Source organism: Bufo gargarizans, unplaced genomic scaffold, assembly GCF_014858855.1.
Source record: "Bufo gargarizans isolate SCDJY-AF-19 unplaced genomic scaffold, ASM1485885v1 original_scaffold_886_pilon, whole genome shotgun sequence".
Classification (NCBI taxonomy): domain Eukaryota; kingdom Metazoa; phylum Chordata; class Amphibia; order Anura; family Bufonidae; genus Bufo; species Bufo gargarizans.
The window spans coordinates 153439-178260 of record NW_025334743.1 but is presented as its reverse complement, the minus strand read 5'-3'; the positions used below and the strand labels follow the sequence as shown (position 1 = coordinate 178260).

General features: G+C 41.0%; 1 protein-coding gene across 1 annotated transcript in view; it reads left to right on the top strand.

Annotated features, from left to right (window-relative positions):
• TDRD3 (tudor domain containing 3) overlaps nucleotides 1–24822 on the top strand; it is a gene marked incomplete at its 5' end in the record, with an annotated part of 128289 nt that overhangs the window by 37623 nt on the left and 65844 nt on the right. Inside the window, one exon of the mRNA XM_044275108.1 lies at nucleotides 12039–12880. Within this exon, the coding sequence (XP_044131043.1) occupies nucleotides 12039–12880 (842 nt within the window). The remainder of the gene's footprint in view (nucleotides 1–12038; nucleotides 12881–24822) is intronic.

Here is a 24822-nt window from a genome sequence, read left to right as displayed (position 1 = left end):
CTTTCAGTACACTTGTGTTTTTCCGGATCCGGCGTGTAATTCCGGCAAGTGGAGTACACGCCGGATCCGGACAACGCAAGTGTGAAAGAGGCCTAAGGCGAGTGAGTTGGTATATCGTTTTTTCCAAGGACATTATTATTGCCTCAATATACACATTGTCTACAGAATATAATTACTGCTGTGGACGTTTTATAGCATCTAAAATTATAGCATCTAAGTGTTAAGCACTGTCTGACTGTGTTCTCTGTCAGATTAGTTTGCCAGTCAATTTGTAGGAGTTTTTTTCCCAAAACTATTATTGACAGCCATGCCTGTGTGCAAAATATTCTGGCTGATAGTTATGGCTCGTTAATGAAATGCAAACCTCTTCTACAGCTTTATAACCACATAAACTGTGAGCTGCAAGGCAAGGAAAATGTCATGACTGATGAATATATTACTACTCACTTGGAGTGTTATATGTACAGTACCTGTAATATATATTTCGGTTTACTTGCTAGAAGCTTTCATGTGTCACTTATTGTAGACAAATGTATGAGCTTTACTATATACTGCGGGGAAGTGTTTAGTTTAAGCACCATTGCACAATACATTAAGCCACCTGTAACCTAAAAGCGACAGCAACATTAAATGTGTCTGTGCTGATTGTTACTGGTTTTAATTAGAAAAAAAATAGATAATAAGGGCTGCACATCCCTAATCTGGATAAGCAGCTGAGGTATAGGGATACTAGCCAAAGTATACTTAAAATTAAAAAAATAATGTAATATTGCTGCCACTGTGCTAAATTGAAAATCCAGCCCCCCCCATTTCTCTCCCTCTCCTCTCTCTCTCTCTCTCTCTCTCTCTCTCTATATATATATATATATATATATATATATATATATATATATAGATAGATAGATAGATAGATAGATAGATAGATATACATATACATACAGTACAGACCAAAGGTTTGGACACACCTTCTCATTCAAACAGTTTTCTTTATTTTCATGACTATGAAAATTGTAGATTCACACTGAAGGCATCAAAACTATGAATTAACACATGTGGAATTTATATACATAACAAAAAAGTGTGAAACAACTGAAAATATATCATATTCTAGGTTCTTCAAAGTAGCCACCTTTTGCTTTGATTACTGCTTTGCACACTCTTGGCATTCTCTTGATGAGCTTCAAGAGGTAGCCACCTGAAATGGTTTTCACTTCACAGGTGTGCCCTGTCAGGTTTAATAAGTGGGATTTCTTGCCTTATAAATGGGGTTGGGACCATCCGTTGCATTGTGGAGAAGTCAGGTGGATACACAGCTGATAGTCCTACTGAATAGACTGTTAGAATTTGTATTATGGCAAGATAAAAGCAGCTAAGTAAAGAAAAACGCGTGGCCATCATTACTTTAAGAAATTAAGTCGGTCAGTCCGAAAAATTGGGAAAACTTTGAAAGTGTCCCCAAGTGCAGTCACAAGAACCATCAAACGCTACAAAGAAACTGGCTCACACGCGGACCGCCCCAGGAAAGGAAGACCAAGAGTCACCTCTGCTGCGGAGGATAAGTTCATCCGAGTCACCAGCCTCAGAAATCGCAGGTTAACAGCAGCTCAGATTAGAGACCAGGTCAATGCCACACAGAGTTCTAGCAGCAGACACATCTCTAGAACAACTGTTAAGAGGAGACTGTGTGAATCAGGCCTTCATGGTAGAATATCTGCTAGGAAACCACTGCTAAGGACAGGCAACAAGCAGAAGAGACTTGTTTGGGCTAAAGAACACAAGGAATAGACATTAGACCAGTGGAAATCTGTGCTTTGGTCTGATGAGTCCAAATTTGAGATCTTTGGTTCCAACCACCGTGTCTTTGTGCGACGCACAAAAGGTGAACAGATGGACTCTACAAGCATGGAGGAGTGATGGTGTGGGGGTACTTTGCTGGTGACACTGTTGGGGATTTATTCAAAATTGAAGGCATACCGAACCAGAATGGCTACCACAGCATCTTGCAGCGGCATGCTATTCCATCCGGTTTGCGTTTAGTTGGACCATCATTTATTTTTCAACAGGACAATGACCCCAAACACACCTCCAGGCTGTGTAAGGGCTTTTTGACCATGAAGGAGAGTTATGGGGTGCTGCGCCAGATGACCTGGCCTCCACTGTCACCGGACCTGAACCCAATCGAGATGGTTTGGGGTGAGCTGGACCGCAGAGTGAAGGCAAAAGGGCCAACAAGTGCTAAGCATCTCTGGGAACTCCTTCAAGACTGTTGGAAGACCATTTCAGGTGACTACCTCTTGAATCTTATCAAGAGAATGCCAAGAGTGTGTAAAGCAGTAATCAAAGCAATCAAAGCAAAAAGTGGTTACTTTGAACCTAGCATATGACATATTTTCAGTTGTTTCACACTTTTGTGTTATGTATATAATTCCACATGTGTTAATTCATAGTTTTGATGCCTTCAGTGTGAATCTACAATTTTCATAGTCATGAAAATAAAGAAAACTCTTTGAATGAGAAGGTGTGTCCAAACTTTTGGTCTGTACTGTGTATATATATATCTATATATATATCTATATATATATCTATATATATATATATAATTTTTATGTTCCAGTACATAAAAAGGAATTTCCACATCAAAAGGTTTAAAGGGGTTGTGAAAGGCAATAAGAATGTTTGCTTCCGACTGCTTGCTTCCCGCTTGTACTCCTTCCGGTTTGCAATGTTCTGCTGCTCTCCTTTGCTGGAAAACCATCTAGTTTGCCACCTCCTGCAACCTATTACTGTCCACGGTAGTGACCAGTTCCCCTTACTTTATAAGAAGTAGTCACATGACACAAGAGGATCCGGTCGCCACCATGGGCAGTGATTGGCTGCCGGATGTCTTCGTCCAGGAGAAGGAGTGGGGAGCCAGCATCGGGAAGCAATTAAGTAAGCTTCTCTTCATAGGTCTGGCCAAGTAGGGGGTTTGCCAAAAATTCTCCCATTTTTGCACAGCTCTTTTAAAGAAAGATCTATTGTAGTATAAAATGAACACAGTCCTGTACAGGGCACTGCAACCTGTAAGCAGGAATCACATTGAATCCCCATTTGTTAGACATATTGGGGGCAATTTTTCATATAATTTGTACCAATTTTCTGACTTAAAAAAGTAAAACATTTTGGCACATGCGTACAAATTTATACTTTTTAGATTTTTTTTTTTTGAAAGTGGGCCGTGCTTCGCTATGTTATTTGTACACCAAATTTATCAATTTCAACTTTATAAAAAGCGGCAAAAATGATGAGGTGCGAGGTAAAAGTAACATCGCAAGACAAAAATGTTGTTTGTTAAGATGCATCAGATTTCAATAGCAGATTCAAAGCAAACTCCATCAAAATTGTCTTCAAAGATTCTCCTCATCATAAATTCCTTCAATAAAGCCCATCCTGTTCTATCCACAATCCTTCCCAGAAACTTCCACTTTGGGGAAAGTTTGCATTAATCCACTCCTTTTGAGGTCATTTTGCAGCATAATCTTCTGAGGTATGGTATTTCCTACATACCTCTCTTTGTGCAGATCAAAGAAGGTATCACTCAGCTGTTCGGTAAATCTGAGACCTTAGGGCACATTCACATCTGCACTATTTCCATTGTTCTGCGTTTCGAACTATACCGTTCTTAGTCATAACAGGCAGTGCACACAGTTATGACTAAGAACGGTATAGTTCGAAACGCATCAATGTGGGGGGGGGGGGGGGAGATTTGTTACCGAAAATAAAGACAAAGCAACAGAATCTTCAACAGTTTTGGAACTTTTTTCTCCTGTTGCTCTTAAACCATCTGCTGTATTATTTATCTTGCTACCGCAGAAGAGCACCTATGAAGTTATTTGATGTTTTTTTCCCTGCCTCATTTGGCTCATGTGTGCATTTAGGGCCACATTTATTAAGACTGGCATTTTAGACGCTGATCTTAATAAAGCCCCATAGCTGGCGGAGGATCCGCCGAAGTTATGAAGAGGAGCAGGCCCCCCTATAAGTTCGGCACATTCTGCGTTAGTTCTAAATGTAAAACAACTTCTGAACTGACCTGGTTCCTTCCCTGCCCACGCCACGCCTGCAATTTTAGACCTGGTGTGAGCTTTGAGAAGTAGCAGATATTAGCATCTGCGCCTGAAATGCCCCTAATTTAGGAGTATTTCAGTATAATAAATGACCCACTTAGTACTTGGACGTGAAATTGGTAATGTGGACTACAACTGCCATCTGTGACCATTGGTCAAGTTCTACTTAAAGAAGCATTCTGTGATTGATGACCTATCCTGAGCACACCCCTTTTAAGGTGCCCTTACATCTTCATTATGTGTTGACCATACACTCTTTTTGGCTAACAGCTATCTCTCTTGACTGCCCCATACATGCTTGGCTTGGCTGAGACTGTATGTGTTTTCAAAGGAAACGGAGGAGAAAGCCGTTGATGGATTCAACATGCTCAGGAGCTCCCCATACAACTTAGCTTGTTGACCGGCCCCACCAAAAACAGTGGTTTCATTCAACAATATAAGGCTACATGCCCATGAACGTTGTTTGTTTCCGTATCCGTTTTTTGTTTTTTTTGCGGATAGGATGTGGACCCATTCATTTCAATGGGTCTGCAAAAAATGTGTGCAGTCCGCATCAATTTGTCCCTACAAAAAAAAATAGAACATGTCCTATTCTTGTCCATTTTAGGCATTGTTACAATGGATCCACAAAAAAAAAACGGATGGCATGCGGATGTCATCTGTTTTTTTGGGGCGGATCAGCAATTGGCGGACCACAAAACACATACGGTAGCCTAATAATGTGTATGGGACCCTTTAGAGTTGTGACTAAGGCCTCATGCACATGACCATTCCGTTTTTTTGCAGTCCGAAAACCGTGGATCCGCAAAAAATGGAAGCTACCCGTGTGCCTTCCGCAATTTACGGAACGGGCGGCCCATTGTAGAAATGCCTATTCTTGTCCGCAAAACGGACAAGAATAAGACATGTTCGATTTTTTGGGCGGGGCTATGGAACGGAGCAACGGATGCGAACAGCAAACGGAGCGCTGCCCGCATCTTTTGGGGCCCCACTGCGGACCAAAACAGCGGTCATGTGCATGAGGCCTAAAGCACAGCCAGATAAGGTAACAATGATCAGTACTTTGTGCTTTCTTACTGGCTTGTATGTAAGTACCCTTTGAAGAGCAATGTATGTATTTGTTTGACCAACCTAAGAGAGCACCAAATACATTATGCAGTGAACTACAGTCGTGGCCAAAAGTTTTGATAATGACCCAAATATTCGTTTTCACAAAGTTTGCTGCTAAACTGCTTTTAGATCTTTGTTTCAGTTCTTTCTGTGATGTAGTGAAATATAAATAGCCTTCCTGCAGAAGTGGTAGCTGCAAATACAGTGGAGGAGTTTAAGCATGCATGGGATAGGCATTAGGCCATCCTTCATATAAGATAGGGCCAGGGGCTATTCATAGTATTCAGTATATTGGGCGGACTTGATGAGCCAAATGGTTCTTATCTGCCGACACATTCTATAATTACACGCACTTCATACGTTTCAAAGGCTTTTATTGACAATTACATGACATTTATGCAAAGAGTCAGTATTTGCAGTGTTGGCCCTTCTTTTTCAGGACCTCTGCAATTCGACTGGGCATGCTCTCAATCAACTTCTGGGCCAATTCCTGACTGATAGCAACCCATTCTTTCATAATCACTTCTTGGAGTTTGTCAGAATTAGTGGGTTTTTGTTTGTCCACCCACCTCTTGAGGATTGACCACGAGTTCTCAATGGGATTAAGATCTGAGGAGTTTCCAGGCCATGGACCCAAAATGTCAACGTTTTGGTCCCCGAGCCACTTAGTTATCACCTTTGCCTTATGGCACGGTGCTCCATCGTGCTGGAAAATGCATTGTTCTTCGCCAAACTGTTGTTGGATTGTTGGAAGAAGTTGCTGTTGGAGGGTGTTTTGGTACCATTCTTTATTCATGGCTGTGTTTTTGGGCAAAATTGTGAATGAGCCCACTCCGTTGGATGAGAAGCAAACCCACACATGAATGGTCTCAGGATGCTTTACTATTGGCATAACACAGGACTGATGGTAGCGCTCACCTTTTCTTCTCCGGACAAGCCTTTTTTCTGATGCCCCAAGCAATCGGAAAGAGGCTTCATCGGAGAATATGACTTTGCCCCAGTCCTAAGCAGTCCATTCACCATATTTTCTGCAGAAGATCAATCTGTTTTTTTGAGAGAAGTGGCTTCTTTGCTGCCCTTTGACACCAGGCCATCTTCCAAAAGTCTTCGCCTCACTGTGCGTGCAGATGCGCTTACACCTGCCTGCTGCCATTCCTGAGCAAGCTCTGCACTGGTGGCACTCCGATCCCGCAGCTGAATCCTCTCAAGGAGACGATCCTGGCGCTTGCTGGACTTTCTTGGACGCCCTGAAGCCTTCTTAACAAGAATTCAACCTCTTTCCTTGAAGTTCTTGATGATCCTATAAATTGTTGATTTGAGGTACAATCTTAGTAGCCACAATATCCTTGCCTGTGAAGCCATTTTTATGCAACGCAATGATGGCTGCACGCGTTTCTTTGCAGGTCACCATGGTTGACAATGGAAGAACAATGATTTCAAGCATCACCCTCCTTTTAACAGGTCAAGTCTGCCATTTTAACCCAATCAGCCTGACATAATCTCCAGCCTTGTGCTCGTCAACATTCTCACCTGAGTTAACAAGACGATTACTGAAATGATCTCAGCAGGTCCTTTAATGACAGCAATGAAATGCAGTGGAAAGTTTTTTGGGGGATTAAGTTAATTTTCATGGCAAAGGACTATGCAATTCATCTGATCACTCTTCATAACATTCTGGAGTATATGCAAATTGCTATTATAAAAACTTAAGCAGCAACTTTTCCAATTTCCAATATTTATGTAATTCTCAAACCTTTTGGCCATGACTGTACACCTCGTTTGATAGCCAAAAGTAAGTAATGGGTTGGTTTTTGACTTATGCATAAAACTTGTCCACATGGATATGAAAATCCTTGATATAATGAGTTTTCCCTTTACATTATATTGCGGGTGATATGCCCACACAACAGGACACGGCTTTCCTGCTAGACTATATTTCAGGTGCTGTGTATAGTTTTGGATAATGTAGATTATTTGTATACTATAGCACTATGAGTAGTTTTCACTTCTTCAGTTGACTTTTATTATTGTGACTGAGAAGCCAGACATTAAAGGGAACCTGTCACCTAGAAAATGCATATTAAACCGCCAACAGTACCTTATTGCAGGTGTCTGTGTCTTTTCTGTACAACGCGCCAAAAGTCTGAAAAAACTTTTATTCAACTGGGTGCGCTATGTGCGCACTGTTCCTCTCCGCTGTAAGGTAGGCTCAATGATAAGTCACTTGCAGATGAGAGCCTGCGCATGCACGAGACTACGCTCAAGCGCCCAGCAGTGAAGGAATTGGACATCCTATCAATCAAATAATAAGGGGCAGGCAAGGGAGCGGGGCACGCTTGACTTCAGGCGAGAAAGCCACTGCCCCCTTGACTTCAAGACGATCGTTTACATAGCACGGCCAGTTGAATAAAAGTATTTTTTCTGTCTTTTGGTGCATTGTACAGAAAAGACACAGACACCTTTATAATCTTGCTACAGGCTGCAATAATCTACTTTTGGTGGTTTAATATGCATTTTCTAAGTGACCGGTTCCCTTTAAAACCTTCCTGAAATACCACAAGCAAACATAGATTGCAAAGTGCTATAGACAGTGTGACAGAGCACAACAGTACAAATATAACAAATAGTGGCTTATTCCTGGCGTTAATAGGCCTTTTACAAAAAATGGTTCAGATGTAGACATTTTACGTGATTTGTTTGTGTGGAAGTGAGAACAGCTGAACAGTCTGTACCAGCGATTCACTTGAAAGCTAGTAATGGTCTGTAATGACTTTTTATCCCAGCATTCAACGTTCAGTTTTTTTGTTCTGTTGAAGTGTGTCAGGTCCAGAAAGCATGTTCACAAGGAAAGGCTTTTATGCTGCTCTGATTCAATTTTTCTGGATGTTTGTCTTACACACACATTAATCAGATAGATAGTAACCAGCTTAAATATGACTTGATGCATTATACCAGAGGTGGCCAACCTTACAGACACAAGGAGCCAAAAAAATAATACATGCACACGACAGTATTACTACAATTGAGTTTTTAAACATGTAAAAGTGTATTTAAACCACCTTTCCTACCTGTAGACAACTTTAGTGAGACTTCTGGCAATCTTTGCTTTTCACAATGTGTTTTAAATCTGGCTTGTATTCAGTAGTTGCTACTCAAAGCAATTCTTTACATGTGTCAATAAGAACAGAGCAATGCTTTGATTTCACATGTTTCAGGGTGGAAAAAACAGATTCACAAACATAGGTTGAACCAAACATTGAAAGAAGCTTCAGTGCAGCTCGTTTTACATTGGGATACTTCTCCATAGGCATGATTTTCCAAAACTCCAGAGTTCCCTCACTCAGAATTGACCTGAGTCTGTCATCTTCCAAAAGTTCAATCATCTCAATTTGAGTTGTTGCTTCATCTGTCACCAGCGGGGGTTTCCAACTATCTGAATCGGCAGCAAAAGGGTTAACGAGGAATGTAATGTGTGGCCAATTCAGTTGTAGATCCTGGAATCTGTCCTCGAAGGTCTGTTGTAGGTGTTCAAGAAGTTCTCCTTTTTAGGATCTCAGCAGCTTGGGCACTTGCATTTGACACAGAGGGGAAATGTGTTAGTTCTCCCTTTCTCAGATGAGTTTTAAAAAGTTTGAGCTTGTTAACAAATGCAAAAACTGTTTGCACTAGATCAGGCCGCATCTTTAATTTCCCTTGGAGCTCAAGGTTGAGTCTATCCAAGTGGTGCAGCATTGTCCACCAGAAATGCCAGATCCAAAATCCACTGGGAAGCAGAGAGCACAGGATAGTCTTTGTGTTTTTCTTCCAGAAACAACTTTACCTGGCTCAAAAGTAAAAAAAAAATAATAATAATAATTTGATATCGCCTTACCTCTTGAAAGCCACCTTACAGAGCAGTGAAGTGGCAAATCACTGGGAAGGTTCTAATCAAGGTCTACAATGAGATTTCTGAACTGTCTGTGATTAAGCGCATGAGTGCGAATAAAATTGACAATTTCTAGAACAGGCATCATGACGTGGACTTAATTTAGCTTTTTAGACACCAGCTGCTCCTGATGACTAATGCAATGAAATGTCCAAAATTCAGGAAATTGGTCATCATATTTACATTCACAGATCCTATCATAGACTGTGCTCCATCTGTGGTTATGGCTGTGAGTTTTGTTGGCAAATTTGCCTTTTCAACTACAGTCATCAGGGTCTCTTTCATATCGATGCCAAGAGTTCTGTCTGTTAACGGGACAATATCAAGTAGCTCTTCTTTTAGGGTACTTTCACACTAGCGATATTCTTTTCCGGGATAGAGTTCCGTCCTAGGGGCTCAATACCGGAAAAGAACTGATCAGTTTTATCCTAATGCATTCTGAATGGAGAGCAATCCGTTCAGGATGTCTTCAATTCAGTCTTTTTGACTTTTCAGGACAGAGATAATACCGTAGCATGCTGCGGTTTTATCTCCGTCCAAAACTCCGGTACCCGCATATTGCAGAATAAACAGGACAGGACACGTCACCCCCAATGACCTCTATATGTCCTAATAGGGAATGTGGTAAAGGGTTGCAAGTCTTTACGGCTTTTTCACACGAGCATAGCACCAGTACTGAATCCTGACCCATTCATTTCAATGGGTCTGTGTGCATGAGCGTTTTTTCACGTATCAGTTCTGCGTTGTGTGAAAAACGCAGTGTTCTATATTCTGTGTTTTTCACGCAGCCATGGCCCCATAGAAGTGAATGGGGCTTCAGTGAAAAACGTGTTGCATCCGTAAGCAAGTGTGGATGCGATGCGTTTTTCACTGATGGTTTCTAGGAAATGTTGTTTGTAAACCTTCAGTTTTTTCCACGAGGGAGCAATGCGTTTTGATGAGTTTTGATAAAAAACTGAACAACTGAACGCAACCGCAGACAAACTGACTGAACTTGCTTGCAAAATTGTGTGAGTTTCACTGAACACACCCTGAACGCATCCGGAGCCAATCCGTCACGCTCATGTGAAAGAGGCTTTAGGAGGTTTAGAATTTTGGGTAAAAAAATATTGCACCTGTTGAAATGTGAAAGATAAAATAATTGCAAAATGGCTTTTCATTGCATGGAAACTTGTCCATAGTGCACTTGTTAGGTGGTGGATATGTCATATTCTTCTTTTGAATGATAACCTGCATTTTTGAAAGGTTTATATAATTTAGACCGTTCAATTGGCAGGCAGCAAAAGAAATAGACCGCTAGAAATCAGCTGAAATTAGTAGGAACATGTAAAAGGTGTGACTGAATGGAACACTCAGATTCAGTGTCCAGCTGTGAAACTTGCCATGGATTTTAATGAGTGTTTGCCTGTTTTCTAGCATCAAGTGTTATTGGTGCCAACAAAAGATAAGCCTTGTCTGATTGTAGCCCATTTCGTACCTTGTCTTCATCTTCATGAACTGTATGTTGAAATATAATAGACCCTTTCCACAAATAAATTGTGCTGTATGGATCAATATTCCCATAAGCACATAGCCTTATAACCGTTATTGCATCATATTCAGACTAAAATCTCCCTGTGGACTCTGACCGATTGCCGCTGACATTAGGCAGCAAACCTCATATTATAGTGTTATGTCTCCAATATGAGATGTATGTATATTAGCAATCCAATCACCTAGAATTTAACGTTTGTAGGGAAAGGTCAAGATTGTCGTTGAGGGAATCGAAGTATCCAAAGTGGGCTTCCATAAAATTTCCGGAAAAATTTGATTCACTGTGAAGACGAGTTTCCTCGCACTTTGTGGCAATGAATCAATTTTCCCTGAAATGGCGGTAAATATGAAAAAAATACATACTTCATCCATTTGCGCCTATCAAATGGATAAAGTATATATGTATATATATTATTTTTTTTTTTTTTACCAGATTAACCCCTAAAAGCCCTCAATGTTAATCTCTGATGCCGCGTTCGGCGATGAAAGCAGAATCTTAGGGGTTCAATGATGGGGGACGTCGCCATCGCCATTTTCCGTCAGGGGGCGCCCTACATACAAAGAAATGCTCGTTGTGACAAAGTAATTCATCATGAAGCGAATTTCTTTGTGAAATACGACAAAGCAGCTGAATCCAATTTTCCACAACTTCGCTCATCTCTAGCCAAGATCAGGGTCTGTAAATATATATATATATATATATATATATATATATATATATTAATAGTCTCCGAAGGAGAACAGTGAGCCTAAAGCTACTATTTTTCAGCCTAAACCCAGTGCCATGCCATCTCTAACTAACAACTCTGCAAAACGACAAAGTAGCAGTCAGTGCCATGTACCTCTCAAGGCTTCTAAGAAAACTCCCCCAGCAAATGGGAAAAAATAATTAATTTCTTGCCGTTTCCAGTGCAGCATCGCCAGTGCTTACCTCCAGTTTGTGTTTACAGGTTGCAGCGGTGACATAACCATATATGGTACTTACCTGCTGCAGCCAATTACTGATCTTATCGGTCTCATGCTATATACTGTTTAGACTAGTGATTGACTGCTGCAGTCATATATTGTTTACTGCAATGTCACCACTATAGCTTGTGAACAGAAACTGAAAGTGAGAACCAGAACTGCAGCACAAGAGTCGGCAGGGGATTAAAGGGGTCATACTGATGACCTATCCTGATCAGCTATGTGATGAGAGAAAAAAAAACTGACAACCCCTTTAAGCAGTCTGTGTATGTTATTTTATTGTTTTATCACACTTGGGGCAATGGAAAGTTTTCTTATAAGTAGGACAACCCCTTTAAAAGGAAAATATATCTGTCATCGCAAACTTTCAGTTTAATCTAAATGTTTACTTCTTGCAGACAGCAAGCCACAAACTCAACCTCAAAGCCAAGGACAACACAGAGTTCCAAATGTGGAGCAGAATGGAGTGAAGGATTACAACCAATCTCGTCCGTTTTCACGAAATGATACTAGAGGTCCAAGGAATGAAAAACCCCCTCGTTTCCAAAGGGAAGTTCATGCATCTAGACCATTTGAAGGTAACGGGCCACCAAGAAGTCGAGGTCCAGAAAAACATAGTTCAGAGCCATGGATAGAAGACAGGAGTAAGTGTGAAAGAGGATATCAAAGGAATGACAGATTAAAGGATTTTTCACATTCTTCCTCTAGTTACCAAACTGATGGTACGTTTAAAAAAAGAGATAATACTATGCAATGTAGGAACATAAAAGGTCCTAGCCTCCTTGAAACAAGAGAGGACACCGTCATTCAGAATAATAATACAGAGGCTGCTCAGCAAAAACGTGGTAGAAGAGAAGACCAAAGACACAATTCAGAATTCTATATTGACAGGAGACCACAGACAAGTAACAGTGAAGCAATCACTAGTTTACCAAACGAGAAAACTTTCAGTGCCAATATGGAGTCATCTAACTATCATGCAACATTAGTAAAAGATGGTGCTAATAATGATTTATCTAATGGAGAACTTGAGCAAAAAGATCGAAGAATTGGCCCTATAAAGCCAATAGGATCAATTCTGAATTCAACACAAGAAGATAGAAATAAAATGTTATATACTAATAACTCTAAAAAGAGATCTGGTCCGATAAAACCAGAGCGAATTCTGGATAATGTCTACACGGCCTTTAGCTGGAGACCAGGGGATGAATGTTTAGCTCTTTACTGGGAAGATAATAAGGTAATGCCTTCAGAGATTTTATACTTTATTTTATTTTATTTAGATTGGGATTATTATGCGGTAAATCCATATGTGGTATATATTATTTGACCACACATTTCATAGCAAATTTACATCAAGTCTACATGAACATTTGCTTCAGATTTCACCTTATGCAGTGCTAAGGATGTAATCTAAGCTAAAAATCCTTGACAATTCCGCAGCAAAATGAGATGTGAAAATCCTCAATATACCCCCATTTCTGCGCTGAAGCCGAGTCCACATGTATTGTAATGTAAATTGCTGCGGCAGTTCTACAATTTCTGAATGGTGATCCTAATCTAACTCATCTAAACATACTCAATACAGTTCTAATTGTCAATTTTATACCAAATCTTGACATTTTATGTCATAAATGTACATATTATTTCTGTCCATTCATTCTATGATTTTAAAGACTGAGACTACTGGAGATGCATTCCTTTTTTTTGTTACCACATTTTAACCACTTCAGGCCTTCCATTTTTCAGGCCATTTTTTGCAAATCTGACAAGTCACTTTATGTGGTGATCTCTTTAAAGGGAGTCTGTCACCTCCATATGGCCATATACAGTGTTTACATGGCTCTGTAGCGCACCTATACAGGATTGTAATGGTACCTTTGTTCTGTTCTTTAGACTCCTTTTAAAACGCTTTTATTTATCCAAGATTGTTTTCTCGTCACATATTGTGCTTCATCACAGTGGTAAATTTGAGTCAAAATATTTCATTTTTATTTATAAAAAAAAAATACCAAATGTACCAAAAATGTTGAAGATTTTGCTATTTTCAAAATTTCTATTTCTCTGCTTTTAAAACAGATAGCGATACCTCCTAAAATAGTTATTACATTACATTTCCCATATGTCTACTTCATGTTTGGATCATTTTGTAAATTACATTTTATTTTTTGGGGACGTTAGAAGGCTTAGAAATTTAGAAGCAAATCTTAAACTTTTAAGAAAATTTTCAAAACCCAATTTTTAAGGACCAGTGTAGGTCTGAAGTCACTTTGCGGGGCTTCATAATAGAAACCACCTATAAATGGCCCCATTTTAGAAACTGCACCCCTCAAGGTATTCAAAACTGATTTTACTAACTTTGTTAACCCTTTAGGTGTTCCACCAGAATTAAAAGGAAAATGGAGATGAAATTTCAGAATTTCAGTTTTTCGGCAGATTTTCCATTTTAATCAATTTTTTTTCTGCTAACAAAGCAAGGGTTAACAGCCAAACAAAACTATTACCCTGATTCTGTAGTTTACAGAAACACCTCATTTGTGATCGTAATCTGCTGTACGGGCAGGGACGCCATATGGTTTTTGGAGGGCACATTTCACTGGGATAATTTTAAGTTGCCATGTCACATTTGAAGACCCCCCTCATGCACCCCTAGAGTAGAAACTCCCAAAAAAGTGACCCCATTTTGGAAACTACGGGATAAGGTGGCAGTTTTGTTTGTACTATTTTATGGTACATATGATTTTTGATTGCTCTGTATTACACTTTTTGAGAGGTAAGGTAACCAAAAATAGCTGTTTTGGCACTGTTTTTATTTTTTGTTATTTAGAATGTTCATCTGATAGGTTAGATCATGTACTATTTTTATAGAGCAGGTTGTTACGGACACGACAATACTAAACATGAGTTCAGTTTTACATAATAAGTGTCTCCATATTCCGAAAGCCATAGTTGTTTTTTTGGGCGTCTACCTTATGTAGGGGCTAATTTTTTTCAGTATGAAATGACTGTTGATCGTTACTATTTTGCGGTGCATATGACTTTTTTATTGCTTTGTTTTACACTTTTTGGGATGTAATGTGACAAAAAAATTGTTTTAGCACAGTTTTTATTTAATTTTTTCTACAGCGTTCAGGTGGATCATGTGATATTTTTATAGAGCCGGTCGGTATGGACGCGACAATACCCAACATGTCTGGTTTCCTTTTTTTTTCCTTTTTTCTTTTTTTGACAGTTTTATTTTGTTTTTTTTTAATATATATATTTTGTACTTATTTTTTTTGTTCCACTCTGGGACTTCAACTTCTGGGGTCTATTGTAATACATTGCATGTCAGCATGTATGCTGACAGCCTGCCTGTGAGACCCAGCCTAAGGGCTGGATCTCACTGGCTTTCGTAGAAGGCAAGCCCCGATATCCTATGGAAGCCATCCGGCTTGCCTTCTCTGCTCTGCCATCGGGTCCCCGGCACTTCAGCACGGGGACCCAATGGAGATGCGGACTCCACCCATACCCTCTGCATGCCGCGGTCAGCTTTGACAGCAGCATACAAGGGGTTAATATGCTAGTACCAGTGTTTTCACCAATGCCGAAGTATGCAGCAGAGGCCTGGCTATCAGTGACGGCTGGGTCCATGACGCTGAACAGGCGTCGCAGCTGCTGATCGAGTGAAAAGCAAAAACACAAAAACAGAAATCACAAGGTCCTCAAAGAGTTAATACTAGGTGGCATCTCTCATTACTGCAATACAGGCTGTCATTCTGGCATGATATCAGTCATACAGATGCTAAATATCCTCCTGTTGTACCTTGAAGAAGCATGGCATTATGCAGGCAGACATTATCTTATTGGAGCCCACGTCTCCTAATTTAGCCAATAAAGGCAGTAGGACTGGTTTCACAATGCCCTGGATATACGAAAGGCTGGTCAATGTTCCCTCCACAAATACTATACTTGAATGGGCATTTTAGCTAATGGCGCCCCACAACAAGTGGTTTCTGTGGCACGTGTGTGTTATGACTTGACAGATCCTTCACAATATGTGATGTTCTGTTACGTCACATGTCGGGTCTTTAAGATGTCGCTCGCTCTGGAGCGTAGTGGGCGCCGTAACAACTGAATGCCTGCTGTTTCACACAGCAGACACCCGGGCCTAATGTCTGCGACAGCAGTAATGGCGAATACGGACATTTAACCCCTCAGATGCCATGGTCAAGCATTTCGCTGTACAGTTTTGAGATCCGTTAGGGGATCTCAAAACCACAGCAAAACGCCTCTGTTTGAATAAGGCTACTTTCACACTAGCATTTTGTGTAGATGCGTCATGGATCAGCAAAAATGCTTCCGTTACAATAGTACAACCGCATGCATCCATCATGAACGGTTCCGGTTGTATTATGTCATCTATAGCCATGACAGATCCGCCTTGAATACCATTTAAAGTCAGTGGGAGACGGGTCAATTTTCTATTGTGTAAGAGAAAACTGATCCGTCCCCATTGACTGACTTGCATTGCGTGCCAGGACGGATCCGTTTGGCTCTGCTTCGTCAGGCGGACAGAAAAAAAACGCTGCAGGCAGCGTTTTGGTGTCTACCTCCAGATAGGGTTGGGCGATATCAAAAATATTCCCACGATAACTATATTAAGAAATGTATTGCGATAACGATATATATCGCAATAAATATGCGGGCAGCCGCAAGAAGACGTTATACTGTATGGGGGCAGCTGCAAGGAGACGTTATACTGTATGGGGGCAGCTGCAAGGAGACGTTATACTGTATGGGGGCAGCCGCAAGGAGAGGTTATACTGTATGGGGGCAGCCGCAAGGAGACGTTATACTGTATGGGGGCAGCCGCAAGGAGACGTTATACTGTATGGGGGCAGCTGCAAGGAGACGTTATACTGTATGGGGGCAGCCGCAAGGAGACGTTATACTGTATGGGGGCAGCCGCAAGGAGTCGTTATACTGTATGGGGGCAGCCACAAGGAGACGTTATACTGTATGGGGGCTGCCACAAGGAGACGTTACACTGTATGGGGGCCACAAGGACATATTATACTGCATAGGCAGGCAGTGGGCCACAAAATTCACTATACTGCATGGGGCCACCAGGAGACAGGACACTGTCTGGACTCAGGAACTATATTGTAAGGGGGCCACAAGGTGACATTATACTGTATGGGACAACAATTTGTAACCCCTCCGCCATCAGTTTAATAATGTCTTGTGGCCCCCATACAGTAATGTCGTCTTGTTGCTCCTGTATGGATGCCATGACCATGTGCAGTGCAGCTTGCAGGCAGGGTCAGGGCCACAGAATACATAGACAGTACAACCTTTATTTCTGACACCTGGGCCGTTGGGGTCTCTGAATCCTCTTCCCCCACCTTGGCTTGGACACGGATTGCTTACTGACTTTGCGCGCTTCGCTCCTGTGCTCGACTAGTGGGCGGAGACTTGAATATGGGAGCGAGGAGGAGCCGGTGCAGGAAGTAATATGTATGGTACGCATATGCACGATGTAGGGGCGGGCTGACACAGATTTAGGAGCGGTCAGCAAGCATATGACCGCTCCTATGAAGTCACCAAATACCGCGGTTATTTGGAAACGGGGATATCGCCATATCGCCGTTTCTTAATACCGCAGTATATCGTGTACACCGGTTGACCGCTCAACCCTACCTCCAGAGCGGAATTGAGACTTACCAGAGGCAAACTGATGCATTCTGAGCGGACCCTTAGCCATTCAGAATGCATTAGGGCAAAACTGATCCGTTTTGGACCGCTTGTGAGAGCCCATGATGGATCTCACAAACGGAAAGCCAAAACGCGAGTGTGAAAGTAGCCTAATGCAACCGTATCAGTTTCCTATGCCACACACAAAAACGCTGCTTGCAGCAATTTCATGTCCAGCATGGGAACGCAACAGCTCCAGCTCCCCTCTACATCGTATGCATTATTAAATGGTGCAATTAGAATGTACAAATTGTCCTGCAAGAAACAAGCCCTCATACTGCTCTGGGAATGCAGGGAGTAAAAAACGAAAATGCTAAAATGGAAAATTGTTCTGTCAGCAAGAACCTATGACCTCAAAATGAAGTGCAATCTTTAGGCAGCATGTTATAGAGCAGGAAGCTGAGCAAATTGGTGTGTATATTTTATTTTTATTTTTTTGTGATTTTAATAAAATTTTATTGAAATGATATTTCAATTATACATACAGGGTAAAGTAAGTAAATAGTATGCAGCATTATATAAAGACATGCTGCAACGTTACAGAAACAGTAACTAAATGAACATAGTAGATGTCATCTCATGTTACCTTATTCACTTATTGTCAGTCATAACCAAGGTGTTACAAATAGATATCAAAGCAAGACACAGTTAATGGACTTTACTAGAATGTCTAAAATCGTCCCAGGGTTTCCATAGGGTGCAAAATTTAGAATGGGAGCGGTTTTCCCAAGCAGCTAATTCCTCGAATCTGTAAATGGTATCCTATTAGAGGTAGATCTGGAGAAAGCCAGTAACAAGGGACTAAAAGGCGAGCTGCTGATAGTAACTTTTTAAACAACGGCGTGACTCTGGTGGATGTGTGGGAGGGGGGAAGGCCAAGGAGTGCAAGTTGAGGTGAAGATGGAATTTGGGTATTGCAAATTAGATTACATTTCCTGAAGATCTCAGTCCACCAGTTAAACATAGGCAGACAAGACCACCAGATATGGAAAAATCTGCCCCCCCCCCCCCCCCCCCACCACATCTCCAGCATGTGTCAGACCTCGTGTCATTATATCTACAGGTGATTTCAGGGGTTTTATGAGGACTGGTGAGGACTTTGTAACCATTTTCTTGTATCCGTACACATCTGGAGGATACATGGGGTTCATTGTATAGTCTTAGTTGGTCTTCATAGGAAAATGAGGTATTTAGGTCTTTCTCCCAGGTGTCAATGAAGGTCAGCTTGGGGGCACAAATAGGGGCTCTCAGTCTTCTGTAAAGTTGGGAGATTCGTTTTTTAGGAGCAGACTGTGAGCTAATGAGGCTTTCAAACCAGGTTAAGGGCCTTAGAAGGGCCTGGAAGGGAACAAACTTTGATATACTAGTTTGAAGAAATAGGTAGAGATAAGGATAAGGTTTTGATTCAGGAAACAGGGAGATAAAATTCTCCCTACTTATCAAAGTACCATCTTTTTCAAACAAGGAGAATACCGGGTGTTGGATTTGCGAATATGTTTCAGTTCTGTGGGGGCAAGATTTACCAAATCCTTAACCTGAATAAGTGGGGAGGGCAGAGGGATACCCCTGGTTGAGGTCTGAAATTTGTCCCAGGCATCAAGTGTAGCTTTAATAATTGGGCTAATATTTTTGTAATTTATTTGGTTCTTCTGGGAGTGAACCAGCAGAGTTCTAAATGAATTACATGCAAGGGATGTTTCCATAATTATCCAGGATTTGTGCGGGGTTTCTCTGAACCAGTCTATAACTCTGGTTAGCAGAGTGGCTGTGTTGTAGAATGAAGGGTTTGGGAGATTAAAACCGCCTAAAGCTTTGGGGTTTTGTAAGATAGAGAGGCGTATTCAGGCTTTTTTGCGACACCATATAAAAGAGCGGATCTCTCTATCGAAGGATTTTAGAAAGGAGGCAGGAACGGGGATGGGTAGAACTTGTTGCAGATAATTCAGTCTGGGGAGGACTAATGACGTGAATATATTTTTGCGGCCAAACCAAGAGTGTTTGAAGGTGGAGATTGTTTAGTTGGTTTTGTATGGATTGAAATAGTGGGGTATAATTAAGCTGAAATAACTTGGTGAGGTCCGTTCCAATTTTGACTCCCAAATAGTTAATATAGGGGCATCCCAGTTGAAAGGGAAACTAGTTGCTAGTTCATTTTTAGTTTTGGTACTCAGGCCTATGCTCAATATGTGGGATTTTTTCATGTTTATTTTTAGATTGGACAGAGGGCAAAATTTTTCCAAAGTGTCGTAAATTATGGGGGGAGATATTTTCAGGTTAGATGTTAAGAGTAATAAGTCGTCTGCGAACGCTGCAGTTTTATGTTCGCATTTCCCCATTCTTATTCCTTCAATTTTACTATTTTGGCGGAAAGACTGAAGAGGCTCCATAGTCAGTACAAATACCAGGGGGGAAAGTGGGCAACCTTGGAGCGTTCCGTTTCTAATAGGGAAGGAAGGGGAGATGGTTTTGTTCACCAGCACAGACGCTGAGGCATTTTTGTACATGGAGAATACAGCGTCTATAAAGGGTTTGGGAAAGCCAAATGTACCCAATGTTAGGCGTAAGAAGTCCCAGTTGATTCTGTCGAAAGCCTTTTCGGCGTCTGTGCTGAGAAGGACAAGGGGGTGTGACAATTTAGTGGCGTGATGTATGGCATTGAGGATTCTGACTGAATTGTCCTTGCCCTCCCTTCCCACCACAAAGCCTGTCTGGTCACCATGAACTAATAATGGGAGAAGCGGGGATAGACGGTTGGCCATCATTTTGGCCTAGAGCTTTAGGTCTAGATTTAGCAAAGAAATGGGGCGATAATTTGCGCAATGGGATGATGGGTCTTTTCCTCCTTTAGGAATAATGGTAATGAGGGCTCTTGTCATATCTAGAGAGAGAGGAAACCCTTTAAGTGATTGGTTGCATACATCTAAGAGGTAAGGGGCAATGGAGTCTCTAAATGTGCTATAGTAGATGGCTGAGAGACCATCTGGGCCTGGAGCTTTATTTTTCGGCGGTTGTTTGATTGCATCTTTTAGTTCTTCCAAGGAGAAGGGAGTTTCCAGTATCTTTTGGTGGGAGGGGGTGAGTTTGGGGAGTGAAATAGTTTCTAAAAAGCTATTGATAGCTTCAATGTTGGATGGGGCCTCAGTTGAAGGGGTAGCTGGTGGAAGCTTGTATAATGATTGGTAAAAGGTTTGGAATTGGGAGGCAATATCTTGAGAGTTTATGGTAGTTTCACAATTTTCTTTTTGTATTTTGCAAATGTGCTTTCCTTTGTTTTATTTTGTTCATAACAAATTTAGAAGCTTTATCACCATGAGCAAAATACTTGAATTGAGAGTTGAGGAAGAATTTGGCCGACATTGAGTTTAGGTGATTTTTCAGTTCAAAGCGGAGCGAATTGAGCCTGGAGAGGTGATGATCAGAGAGGGAGTTTTTGTGGAGAGATTCTAATTTTCTTATTTCCAGTAGGAGATTATCAATTTGGGCCTTTCTAAGTTTTTTAGGTGGAAACCTAGACTAATGAACTGTCCTCTTATATAGGCCTTGTGGGTGTCCCAAAGGATATGGGGGGGGGGGGTGTCAGGAAGGGCATTCAGGGAGAAGAAGTCATCAAGGGTCTTACGGATTAAGGTTTTATTCTTACTTAAGGATATCAGCTGTTCATTGAGCCTCCAGTTAGTTACTCTAGGCGACGATTGGGGTATGGAGATGGAGATAAATATTGGGGAGTGATCTGATATGTGAATAGAACCTATGGAGGCCTTAGTGTACAATTGGAGATGCTCTTTAGAGATCAGTAAGTAATCTAATCTCTGATATGAGCCATGGGGGTTCGAAAAAAAATATATAGTCTCTAATATTAGGATTAAATATCCTCCAAACGTCAAATAAGTTTAGGCTGTGAAGTTTGTCACAAAGGGAGTTAAGAGATCTACGAGATAGGGCAGAATTTTGTTTTGATGAGTCTAGGACAGGGTTCAGGGTAACATTAAAGTCACCATCCAATATGACCATGCCTTCACGAAAGGATTCTATTATTGGAGAGATATCTTTGAACCAGGCAGCCCGATTGACGTTGGGAGCATATACGTTGATAAGAGTGTATGTCTGGTTGGCTATAGACCCCTTTTAGCATTATATACCTTCCTTCTGGATCCTGTATATGTGAACCTTATTGGAATGAAGCATTTTTACTGAAACCAATACTAACCCCCCTGGAGAAGGAGGAGTTCGAACCGCAATGGAACCACACAGGGAAACACACACTGGAACAAGATAAGTCAGGATAGCGGTTCAACTTGAAATGGGTTTCTTGCAAAAATAGTATGGAGGTGTCTCTTTTTTTCAATAGCGAAAAACTTGGCACCTTTTAGAAGGGGCATTAAAACCTTTTACGTTAAATGATGCAATTGTTAATTCCGCCATTCCGTTTCAATTTGTGTGTGGGTCCAGTGCAGTCCAGACCCCCAGCATTGGGACCTATTCAATATGGAAAGCAACCCTGTATACATGCAGTTTGACATCATGTACGTTACTAAAAAGCAATCTGACTGAAGAGGTATAGTACAATAAATCTGGAGACATCTACATAACAAATATGTAAAGCACAAACAGTAATAAAGAAAAAAAATTGAGAAACTTATGCTAGAGCATATGAGCGCAAATGCGCAAAATATCGGATATGTGAGTAAAGGGGGAATGTTGGAAACTTGTAGTTTTCACCCTATGCCAGGATGCTGATCCAGATGAGGACAGGACGTATCTGAGGATATGGGTATAGGTAAAGAAGGTATGGTAAGGTAGAGGGGATGAGTTTAGGTAAGAGGAGATAAAGGCAGAAGAATGGTAGAATAGCATGCAAGAAGGTATAGAAATGGGGAGCTTCGTTATAGTCCTAAATATCTCACTGGCAATAACGGAGACGTGACTATTTATTCCTACGTGAGAGGAAGAAAGCAAATGTACTTTTCAGTCTCCCATGGGTAATCTCCTCGGTGTGGAATAGGAGGATTCTCTCTTGGCCCTGGATTTTCTTGGGGTGCGTTTCCCCCACAGGATGGGAGCGGGTAAGTCCGGAAAGGATGGTAAGTCCTGGATCACGTCCCAATTCTAGATGTTCAAGGGGCCAATATTTAGATGCTCGTAGACTTGTACCAGATCTGTAAAGGAGGTGATATTCATCCTGCGGCCTTCATAGAAAAAGGATAGTCCGAATGGAAAGGACCATCTGTATGGAGTATTATGCGAACGGAGCCAGTCCGTCAATGGTTTCAGTGCTCTCCTTTTTTTTGTGTGGATTGGGCCAGGTCTTGGAATATAGATATATTGAGGCCGTCCCAGGAAATCTCTCTGGCTGATCGTGCTTTAGATAGGATTGCCTCTTTAACCTGACAGCTTAGGAATTTACAAATGATGTCCCTTGGAGGGGATGATAATGCTGGTTTAGGCCAGAGGGCTCTATGTGCCCTTTCTACGATTACTTCATGAGCGGAGTCTGGGCCCAGTATATTCAAACAGATTTGAGCGATCGTGTGTGGAATATCGCTTGCGGTCACTGTTTCTGGTATACTGCGGAATCACAAGTTGTTGCGTCTCCTGTGATTTTCTTGATCCTACACAGCGCAATACAAGGAGTTTAAATTACTTTGAATAGAGGTTAGGTGGTTTGCGACTTCATCTGGTGTTTCACTAGTATAGCTTGCAAATTTTCCAGGGTCTCGACTCGTCTTCCGATTTATCGGACATCCTGTTTGATCGCTGAGAAGTCGGTGCTCAGGGGCCGACGGCGCGTGGAGAAACCGGAGCCATTTTGTTTGCTGACTGCTTGCTTTGTTCTGAGGTGTCACCGGCCTTAGAGCCACCGATTTTGACCATGACTGGATCTGTAGGCTGAATATAGGTGCTGTTAGGGTGATATTAAGTACGGAGCAGCAACTTCAGGCAGCCATCAGCTTCAGGCGCTAACTCCGCCCCCCAAATTGGTGTATATTTTTATTGGAAAAGATTCTAACGGAGTTTGTCACAGGCTACCGGAGTTTGTGTCACAGATGTGAATCTACTTTTAGTCTGTGTATATATAGCTGTCAATCACATAGTGATCAGGGGCAGTCTTATCAGTGATTGATAGCATTCCCTTTACAGGAGCCAACAATTGAAAGGATCATCACTAACCAGTGTTATTAGTAACGCTTGTTAGAGATGATCCTGCGGTGTAAATGCACCGCCGATTACGCAATGAACTAGCAAAACATTTGTTCATTGGGTAATTGGATCATTGTTTCCCAGTGGGAGATCAGAAAATAGAGACACTAAAACGCGATTTTTTTTATTTTTATTTTCTTCAAAAATGCTTTTATAGTGTAAAACTAAAATAAATAAATAAAAAAGTAGACATATTAGGTATCTCCGATGTCTGTAATGACTTGCTCTATTAAAATATTATATGTTTTGCCCCCTAAGGTGAACACCATAAAAAATTAAAAATAAGACTGCAAAAAATGCAAATTTTTTGTTACCTTTCATCACAAAAAGTGTAATACCAATCGATCAACAAGTCATATGCAACCCAAGATAGTACCAATGAAACCATTGGTTTGCCATCTATTCCTGCAAAAAATGAGTCCCTACATAAGACAATCGTCCAAAAGATTTTAAAAAAAATGCAGAATGTGGAGATGCTAAAACATGTTTTGTTTTGTTTTTTTCGTTTTTTTTAATGCTTTTATTGTGTAAGGCCTCATGCAGACAAACGTATGTATTTTTCATTCCGCAAAAACCGGATCCGCCAAAAATACGGAAGACGTCCGTGTGCATCCTGTAATTTGCGGAACAGAACAGCTGGCCCCTAATGGAACATGCTGAATGGAAATACGGAAGTGGAATTCACTTGGAGTAACTTCCGTTTTTTTTTGGGTGGACGCGTTAAAATGAATGGTTCCATATACGGTCTGTAAAAAAAAACAAAAAAACGGAGCGGACAGGAAAGAAAATACGTTCATGTGCATGAGGCCTAAAACTGAAATACATGAAAAAGTTAACATATTAGGTATCGTTGCGTCTATAAAAACCTGAGCTATAAAAATATCACATGATCTACCCCCTCAGTTGAACGCTGTTAAAAAAATTAAAACTGTGCCAAAATAGCCAATTTTTAGTCACCTTGCCCCAAAAATTGTACCAATAAAAAATGTCAGATCTTCCTGCAAAAAATAGATCCTGCACAAGACAATCGGCAGAAAAATAAAAGAAAAGTAGCTTTCAGAAAATGAAGACACAAAAACATTATTTTGGTTTTCAAAAATGCTTTATTATGTAAAACCGAAACAACAAAAATACACACATCATCAACCTGCTCATTAAAAGCAACACATGATCTATCCTGTCAGGATAGATCATGCCTCACAAAAGCATAATATCGAGCAATCTGAAATCATATGTACCTCAAAATAA